The sequence below is a fragment of the Anguilla rostrata genome, chromosome 2 (assembly GCF_018555375.3).
Source record: "Anguilla rostrata isolate EN2019 chromosome 2, ASM1855537v3, whole genome shotgun sequence".
Lineage (NCBI taxonomy): Eukaryota > Metazoa > Chordata > Actinopteri > Anguilliformes > Anguillidae > Anguilla > Anguilla rostrata.
Window position 1 is genome coordinate 69,532,539 of NC_057934.1, and position 9,815 is coordinate 69,542,353.

The 9,815-nt window shown below is 56.5% G+C and overlaps 1 protein-coding gene across 1 annotated transcript in view; it reads left to right on the top strand.

Moving 5' to 3' along the window:
* si:dkey-237i9.1 (SEC14-like protein 1) overlaps positions 1–9,815 on the top strand; it is a 38,512-nt gene that overhangs the window by 25,964 nt on the left and 2,733 nt on the right. Inside the window, 10 exon segments of the mRNA XM_064324320.1 lie at positions 180–289; positions 442–631; positions 2,270–2,358; positions 2,478–2,499; positions 2,502–2,547; positions 3,385–3,556; positions 3,911–4,045; positions 4,600–4,734; positions 6,882–7,133; positions 8,858–9,036. Coding sequence (XP_064180390.1) covers positions 180–289; positions 442–631; positions 2,270–2,358; positions 2,478–2,499; positions 2,502–2,547; positions 3,385–3,556; positions 3,911–4,045; positions 4,600–4,734; positions 6,882–7,133; positions 8,858–9,036 — 1,330 coding nt within the window.

Sequence of the window (9,815 nt, forward strand, 5' to 3'; positions counted from 1 at the left end):
CACAACACTCACAACCACACAGCACTCACAACCACACAACACTCACAACCACACAGCACTCAAAACCACACAACACTCACATGCACACGCACACAGCGCTGTTACAGTGCGTCTGCCACTGGGCACTGAAAGGTATTCATGTGTGTTTCTGTGTGTGTGTGTGTGTTTCTGTGTTCCAGATAAACTGGACGCTGACTACATCTCGCGTTACCTGGGAGACCTGACGCCCCTGCAAGAGAGCTGTCTGATCCGCCTGCGCCAGTGGCTGCAGGAAACACACAAGGGCAAGGTGAGGGCCCACGGCCGCCCCCCCCGTCTGTACGCCCCCCCCGTCCAAAACCACGCTGACCCCCTCCCCCCAGAGCCCCAAAACCACGCTGACCCCCTCCCCCCTCCCCCAGATCCCCAAAACCACGCTGACCCCCCCCCCCCCCTCCCCAGATCCCCAAGGACGAGCACATCCTGCGCTTCCTGCGGGCGCGGGACTTCAACATGGACAAGGCGCGGGAGGTCCTGTGCCAGTCGCTCACCTGGCGCAAGCAGCACCAGGTGGACTACCTGCTGGAGACCTGGAACCCCCCGCAGGTGCTGGGGGACTTCTACACCGGCGGCTGGCACCACCACGACAAAGGTACGCTCGCCGGAGCTTAGCCGCGACGCGTGCCGGACTTAGCGCTCCCTGAACTCCCCGCTCACGCCACGCGGCCAGAGCGGTGGCCCAGAATCCCCTTCCCCTCCCCCCCCCAGTTCCCCCTCCCGCTGCCTTCGATCTCAGAGCCAGGAAATAGCGGCGGCCATTTTGTCACCTCCTCCCCCGAACGCGAGGTGGTTTACACTGCGGCGCGTCTGTACCACAGCCCGTCTGCGTCTGCGTCCCCTGTGCCCGGAACGACACCGGGCTTCCGCGGCAACCTCCTGCTGGCCTGCGCCGGACGCCGTCCTTCCTGTCGACAGTCGGGAGGCAAATGCTCTGGTCACGGCCGGATGCCACAGGAACACGCTACTGAAGCCCTGGCCCCCAGCCCCAGCCCCCAGCCCCAACACCAGCCCCAGCACCAACACCAGCCCCAACACCAGCCCCAGCCCCAGCCCCCAGCACCCAGCACCAGCCCCAACATCAGCCCCAACACCAGCCCCCAGCCCTGGCCCCGCCCCAGCCCCAACACCAGCCCCCAGCACCAGCCCCAACACCAGCCCCAACACCAGCCCCAGCACCAGCCCCAGCACCAGCCCAAACACCAGCCTCAGCCCCAGCCCCAACACCAGCCCCAGCCCCGTCTCTCCTGAGTACCTGGGGTGACCTCGTAAAGCCCTGCTGGCTCCTCCCCCTCCCCCTCCCCCTCCCTCTCCCTCTCCTGGCACCTGCGTGCTGGGCGGACGGGTGCAGACCGCGGGCTTGTGAAGACTTGCCCTGAGTTTTGTTTTGTCTGAGACGCGCGGGAGGGTGGTGGGGGGGTGGGGGTGCGGCGGCTGGCTGTTTTTCTCAGCTGCGCAGGCTCGCGTCTCTTGCGCAGACGTGTCGGGAGGCCTCCCCAGCTCTGCGTGTGCGTGTGCGTGTGCGGGGGCGGGGGTGCGAGCCGCGGCTTGGCGGTGCGAGCGTGAGAGAGGAAGCGACGCTTCTCGGGCTCAGTCACGCTCAGTCACAAACCGCGCTCCTCGCACTCAGCCCTCCAGCCCCGCCCCCGGAGAGTTCCCGGAAACGAACGCTGAAACTGAAGGGTCAATATTTCCCCCAAACCCAGGACTCGCGTTAACGCCCTTCTGAGTATTTGCTTAGTAAACACACCGGCAGGTTTCCACACAGCTAGTCACTTCTGTGTGTATGCTTAACATTACTGAACACGGTTTGTGGCACGGATGTGCTTCGTTCCTCTAATGATCTTTTACTGTCCGCACGTAAGCACACACACGCGCACGCACACACGAACACGCACACACACACACACGCACACACACACAAACATGCACGCACACACTCACTCACACACAAACATGCCCATGCACACGCACACACACTGTCTGCAGACGGTCTTCCTCGGTCTTCCTCGGTCATCCTCGGTCTTCCTCAGTCTTCCTCAGTCTGCAGCGTCTCACCCCTGTGCTCTGTCTGCAGACAGTCTTCCTCAGTCTTCCTCAGTCTTGCTCAGTCTGCAGCGTCTCACCCCTGTGTTCTGTCTGCAGACGGTCTTCCTCAGTCTTCCTCAGTCTTCCTCAGTCTTCCTCAGTCTTCCTCAGTCTGCAGCGTCTCACCCCTGTGCTCTGTCTGCAGACGGCCGCCCTCTCTACATCCTGCGGCTGGGACACATGGACACCAAGGGGCTGGTGCGTGCCCTGGGGGAGGAGTCCCTGCTCAGACACGTACGTGCGCTCTCCCCGCCCCCCCCGCCCCCCCCCCACCTCACCTGATCTCCTCATCCAGCCGCAGGCCAGGCTAACCCTAACCCCCCCCCCCCCCCCGTCGCCTCTCTCACACGCAGGTGCTGTCCATCAACGAGGAGGGCTGAGACGCTGCGAGGAGAACACCAAGGTCTTCGGCCGCCCAATCAGGTACGAGTCTCCCCCCCCCCCCCCCCAAGCGGTGGCGCCGATGTGTGTTTCGTGAGCGCGTTCGCTCCGGCACCCCCCTCCAGCACGGCCGGGCCAGACCGCTTAATCTGGAGGAATGTGCGCTATCCGGACCGGCGCTTTGAAGCGTGAGGGCTGGCATGCTGTCTCTGGGGGGTGTGGGGGGGGCCGGGGGGGGTGTGTCAGAGGTGAGAGCAGAGTCACGCAGCCGTGCCGTCGTTGCCGGGGAGCTCAAGTTCTGGTGTGGGCGGGGCTTGGGTGACTCGTCAGCCTATGGGAGGGAGAGGCGGACGGGCAGGTGGTCCCGCGGCTCTCTCTCTGAGCCAGTGAGGAAGCTGCGGTTTGCGCTGGTCTGGCTGCAGGTTCCTGTTTCTGAGTGCTGCTGTGCTTGTGAATGATAGCCAATGAGAAGAGAGCGTTCAGTGCTGCTGTGTGCTCCTTCTCCATACTCACCTCCCTCCCTCTCCTCCCTCACCTCTCCTGTCCTCTCCTCCCTCCCTCTCCTCCCTCACCTTCCTCCCTCTCCTCCCTCACCACCCTCACCTCCCTCACCTCCCTCCCTCCTCTCTCCTCTCTCCTCACCTCTCCTCCTCCCTCTGTCCTCCCTCCTCCTCTCCTCACCTCCCTCTCCTCTCTCCCTCCTCCTCACCCCTCCTCCCACTGCCTCTCCCTTACCTCCCTCCCTCACCTCCCTCTCCTCCTCACCTTCCTCCATCACTCCTCCTCACCTACTCTCCCTCCTCCTCCCTCTCCCTCTCTCTCTCCTCCCTCCCTCCCTCTCCTCCCTCTCCTCTCCTCTCTCCTCCCTCTCCTGTGCAGCTGCTGGACGTGTCTGGTGGATCTGGAGGGTCTAAACATGCGGCACCTGTGGAGGCCGGGGGTGAAAGCCCTGCTGCGCATCATCGAGGTGGTGGAGGCCAACTACCCCGAAACGCTGGGGCGGCTGCTCATCCTGAGGGCCCCCCGCGTCTTCCCCGTGCTCTGGACCCTGGTGAGCGCCCATCTGAGTGCCCACCCAAAGCCCCTCCCTGCCCTAACGACTGTCAGCGCCCAACTGACGCTCCCACCCTAAGCCCCCCCTCTAAACTGAGTCCCACCCTGACTGCCTCCCAGCCTTAAACTGAGCCCCCACCTGCAGCCGAAGTCTCGCTCCACAGGCCCTAGCGCACGCTGATGATCTGCTGCATCGGCGCTGAGCCCTTTGCGGAAGCGCTGGACCGCAGCGTACGCTGTGGTTACAGTGCAGCGCGGCTGAGTCAGCTTCCTGTGTCTGAGTCGCACTTCCCCACGCTGACCACGCCCGCTCGCTCTCCCTCCCTCCCTCCCTCCCTCCCTCCGCCTGCAGGTCAGCCCCTTCATCGACGAGAACACCCGGAAAAAGTTCCTCATCTACGCCGGGAACGACTACCAAGGGCCCGGGGGGCTGGTGGACTACATCGACAAGGAGGTCATCCCCGACTTCCTGGGCGGGGACTGCATGGTGAGCGCGCCGGAGACACGCCCCTTTTTTTACCCATGGTCCTCCTGGGCTTCCGCACGCTGGCGCCCGGTGGCAGAGGCCGTGCGGTGCGGTAGCTTTGCCCACGGGTGATCCGGATTGAGAGCAGAGGGAAGCTCACAGGGCTGTGATGAGCTCTCTTCCGGAAGCTTCCGAAGCGCGGAAGTGTTAATTGCAACTGAACTCTTAGTCTTTAGAGAGCCAATTAACCGTGAATCCTTCCCTTTATTATTTTAACTTCACTCTCTTGGTTTTATTTCTTAATTATTTTCCATTTCAGTTGGTAATGAGCATTGTGATAAGCGGTTGCACAGCTATTATCTAAACGGCTCTGCCCTCTCCATTCGGATGCTTTGCGTATCCTGGAGACTTGGTCCTGGAGTTTAAGTGGCCCCGGAAGTCACCTAGGACAGACGGGGCTGTGAGACGAGTTTGATTCGACGCGCGTGTAAGGTGGCTGACCGCACGGGGGAGAGCAGCGCTGTTGCATGATGATCAGCTGTGTCTCTGCGCTGCTGCTCCTCCCCCCTTTGCAGTGTGAGGTGCCGGAGGGCGGGCTGGTCCCCAAGTCCCTGTACCGGACCGCGGAGGAGCTGGAGAACGAGGACGTCCGCCTGTGGACCGAGACCATCTACCAGAGCGCCAGCGTGTTCAAGGGAGCCCCGCACGAGGTACGCCCCCCTCTGCTGGCCAGGAGCGGTACTGCACGGGCTGGCTCTTTCACGCAAGCTCTCGTTTTATGTGCTGGGTAAGGGCGCCATCTGCTGGATGGAGCTGTGCATGCCAGCCGTGCCTGCAGTTCCATGAGCCTTGTGAAACTCCAGCTCTGGTGCCTGGGCCCTGCACACGCTGGTGATCATTCAGGCTCGGAGTCCTAGATCAGCGCTTCCCGTCCCTTATTTCCCTCGAAATTTACAGAACCCCGTGGCGCGCCCCTCTGGAAGGCGAGCGAGGCGCTGGCGTCGCTGTGACGCGTCCGCAGAAGGTCCAGAAGCTTCTTTCGGGGTTTGAATGAAGCAGCGCACGTTTTAACGACATGCGTTTAGGCTTCTGTGAACGGCAGTTCACAAAAACGACCGTTTTTTGTTTATGTAAGTTTTTGAAATTCACCAGAACATTTTTTTTTTTTGAAGATTTCGCGACCCGCCCTCCCTGACGCACACGATGTTACTCTGATCGGAAATGCTGCTAAAGTCCTATTCGCACGGACTAGTGTCCGGGACCTCGTGATTTAAAAATGCCTCCACGTGTGTTCGGCGCGCATTCGCACGGGATAAACAAAGTCCGTATTTTACTCGATTTTACTGACGTTATCCCCCCGGATATGACTGAGAAAGTCAAGGCTCTGCTCTGCGTAACAGTGAAACACGAGCCCAAATCACCGAGATGCCGATTCGCACGGGACTAATATTATCACACGACCTCTGTGTTTGGCGAAATACGGTAGCTAAATTTGCGGTGGAATTTTTACTTTACAAATTACGCACGGGATTAAGATCACAGACGCCCTCCGCGATTATTACAAGTTACTGGAGGTCCCCGGGTAATACTAGTCCCGTGCGAACAGGGCTTCAGATGCCTTTTATAACACAGAGTTTTCAGTGGCGGCGAAGTTTCATCCGCGTCGTAGCCGATCCTGAACTTTTCTCTTTGACGCTTGTACTGCGATCCATTAAAACGACCCAGGGAGGAAACGCGTATCGCTTGCCGTCTGTTCGTACCCTGAACAAAAAAAAAAACCTGATCCTCCGGATTTTCGCCGCGTTCCCACCTCTGATGTTATATAACCGAGCTTGGTGCAGCGCTGCAGGGGCAGACGTGCTCTCTCCTCTAACGCTCGCACCCGAGCGCGCGCGTGCTTCTTTCATCGAGTCAGGGAGAGGCCTTTTAAACTGCGCAGCGGGTATTTTGAGGCCACGCTTGTTATCCTTAACGTGATGAATCTGTTTCGCGCCGCGCTCGTCGGTATTTGCTGGAGCGGTCCTGTTTCCATGGCAACTTGGCACGGTTCTGGTTCTGCTTTTTGTGTGTAGTGCCGAAAGCGAACTGCAGACTAAGATCATTCGCTGGAGTCTGAAGGCGCCCAGCGGGGTTTCACTTCCTGTTCAGCAGCACTGTACTTTGCAGTCCTTGAATCAAGATGGCCCGGAAACACCGGGGAGAGCCAGAATGAGATCAGAGGGCGATTTTCTCTGAACGTCACCTACGGTGTCCAACGATATGCTGAACGTTATGTAAACTGTAATTTCACAATCACCGGCGTGATAAGTATAAGCTTTGGAAGGTTAAGAGTAGTGCTGACTGAGCACCTGTGATTGCGAAAGTCCACCTTTAGATAACGCTGCAGATAATTGGAGATGGCAACGCCAGCTCATTCCAGCCGAAACCAATTATGAGCAGCTGGTGCTTCATCTGAGTCACTGGCTGCAGGGGAACACTGACAAATGTATTTCCCAGAACAGCGGGGGAGAAACGTGTTGGATTAAGTAGTATAAAATGTTATTTATGTATTTTTTCGGGAGCTTTAAATGTGTGTAGTCGAGCGTGCAGAGGCCACACAGTGTGTGTGTGTGTGTGTGTGCGTGCGTGTGTGCGCATGTGTGTGTGTGCGCGTGCGTCTGTGTGTGTGTGCATGTGTGTGTGCGTGTGCCTGTGTGTGTGTATGTGTGTGCGCGTGTGTGTGTGAGTGTGCGCATGTGTGTGTGCACCCGTGTGTGTCTGTGTGTGTGTGCGCGTGTGTGTCTGTGTGTTTGTGTTTTGTTTCGTCCCAGCATGCCTCAGTACACTCCTAACCCCGCCCCTCGCTCTCCATCAACAGCTGCTGATCGAGATCATCGACGCCTCCTCCGTCATCACCTGGGACTTCGACGTGTGCAAGGGCGACATCATCTTCAACATCTTCCACTCGAAGCGGGCGCCCCAGCCCCCCAAGAAGGACACGCTGGGGGCGCACGGCATCACCTCCCCGGGGGGGAACAACGTGCAGCTCATCGACAAGTCCTGGATGCTGGGGCTGGACTACAGCATGGTGGAGTCGCCCCTCACCTGCAAGGAAGGGGAGAGCGTGCAGGTGAGAGAGGCTGCAGCTCCGCCCCAACCCGAACCCGAGCCCCTTCTCACTGTGGGACGGGTTATATTTAAAAACCCGAGTAGATCACAGGCCCTTTCTCACTGTGACGGGTTATATTTAAAAACCCGAGTAGATCACAAGCCCTTTCTCACTGTGACGGGTTGTATTTAAAAACCTGAGTAGATCACAAGCCCTTTCTCACTGTGACTGATCATATTTAAAAACCTGAGTAGATCACAAGCCCTTTCTCACTGTGACTGATCATATTTAAAAACCCGAGTAGATCACAAGCCCTTTCTCACTGTGACGGGTTATATTTAAAAACCCGAGTAGATCACAAGCCCTTTCTCACTGTGACGGGTCATATTTAAAAACCCGAGTAGATCACAAGCCCTTTCTCACTGTTCTGCTGTGACTGATCATATTTAAAAACCTGAGTAGATCACAAGCCCTTTCTCACTGTGACGGGTTATATTTAAAAACCCGAGTAGATCACAAGCCCTTTCTCACTGTGACGGGTTATATTTAAAAACCCGAGTAGATCACAAGCCCTTTCTCACTGTGACGGGTTATATTTAAAAACCCGAGTAGATCTCGAACCCTTTCTCACTGTGACGGGTTATGTTTAAAAACCCGAGTAGATCACAAGCCCTTTCTCACTGTGACGGGTTATATTTAAAAACCTGAGTAGATCACAAGCCCTTTCTCACTGTGACGGGTTATATTTAAAAACCCGAGTAGATCACAAGCTCTTTCTCACTGTTCTTCTGTGACTGATCATATTTAAAAACCCGAGTAGATCACAAGCTGTTTCTTACTGTGACGGGTTATATTTAAAAACCCGAGTAGATCACAAGCTGTTTCTTACTGTGACGGGTTATATTTAAAAACCCGAGTAGATCACAAGCTGTTTCTTACTGTGACGGGTTATATTTAAAAACCCGAGTAGATCACAAGCTGTTTCTTACTGTGACGGGTTATATTTAAAAACCCGAGTAGATCACAAGCCCTTTCCCACTGTGACGGGTTACATTTAAAAACCCGAGTAGATCACAAGCTCTTTCCCACTGTGACTGATCATATTTAAAAACCCGAGTAGATCACAAGCCCCTTCTCACTGTGACGGGTTATATTTAAAAACCCGAGTAGATCACAAGCATTTTCCCACTGTGACGGGTCATGTTTAAAAACCCGAGTAGATCACAAGCCCCTTCTCACTGTGATGGGTTATATTTAAAAACCCGAGTAGATCACAAGCCCCTTCTCACTGTGACGGGTTATATTTAAGAACCAGAGTAGATCACAAGCCCCTTCTCACTGTGACGGGTTATATTTAAAAACCCGAGTAGATCACAAGCCCCTTCTCACTGTGATGGGTTATATTTAAAAACCCGAGTAGATCAGCTCTTTCTCACGTGGGTATATTAAAACCCGAGAATCACAAGCCCCTTCTCACTGTGATGGGTTATATTTAAAAACCCGAGTAGATCACAAGCCCCTTCTCACTGTGATGGGTTATATTTAAAAACCCGAGTAGATCACAAGCCCTTTCCCACTGTTCTGCTGAGTGCTGAGAGATTATATTACTGTCTGAGCAGACCTTGTCCTCTTCTGGGCTGTATTTTGTAAGCTGAGCCTTTTAAAGTGTGTGTGTGTGTGTGTTTGTGTGTGTGCCCGCCCTGCTTTGTGACCTGACGTCTGTCCGCCTCTGCCATTGGCTGCAGGGCTCCCATGTGACCCGGTGGCCAGGGTTCTACATTCTGCAGTGGAAGTTCCACAGCATGCCGGCGTGCGCGGCCACTAACCTCCCGCGCGTGGACGACGTGCTGGCCACCCTGCAGGTCTCCTCCCACAAGTGCAAGGTCATGTACTACACCGAGCTGCTGGGCTCGGAGGACTTCAGGTTAGTCTCTGCCCTGGCCGCGAGCTTTGTTGTGTGTGTGTGGAGTGGTTGTTGTGATGTGTGGGCTGATGTGTGTGAGTGTGGTGGGGATGTGTGTTGAGAGTGTGTTGTGAGGGAGAGTGTGTGGTGTTGTGGTGAGAGAGGTGTGTGGTGTGAGTGTTGACGGTGTCGTGGTGTGTGTGCTCAATGTGAATGGCTTTGAAGTGATAGTGAGTGTTAGAGTGTGCAGTGAGAGAGACTGAGGGGAGGGTGCTGTGTGTGAAAGTGATGATTAGTGAGGTGGTAGGAGTGAGGTGTGGATGTAGTAAGAGTGACTGGAGTTGTTGTGTGGGTGTATGTGTTCGTGCTGCTGTTGGGTGTGATGACTGTAAGAGTTTAGCGCCTGTAACAGCTCCGTTGTCCTGTCGTCCGCCTGTCTGGAGCAGCTGTTACGACGCCCTGCTCACATTGCTGGTGTAACGTTGAGGACTTCTGCTGTGCGGTGAGCGTGTCGAAAGTGGCTGTAGCGTCGTTTGTTGTGTTTTGCCCTGTAAGCAGCTGTTGCTCCTTCCTTCCGCTCGTCCTGCCCTGACGCCCGCTCACATTGGCTGGGTAACTGAGACTCTGCATGTGCGTGTAAACGCGTCGGAAAGCCCTGCTGTAGCGTCTGTTTGTTTTTTTGCCCTGTCACCGGCGCTTGACTGCTGAGTGAATCGGGGTGGGGGGTGGGGGTGGGGGGCTTTCCCAAGGACACTCAGCCGGGCCGTCGGCGCTGACAGACGGCTGGAGTGACGGGGCGG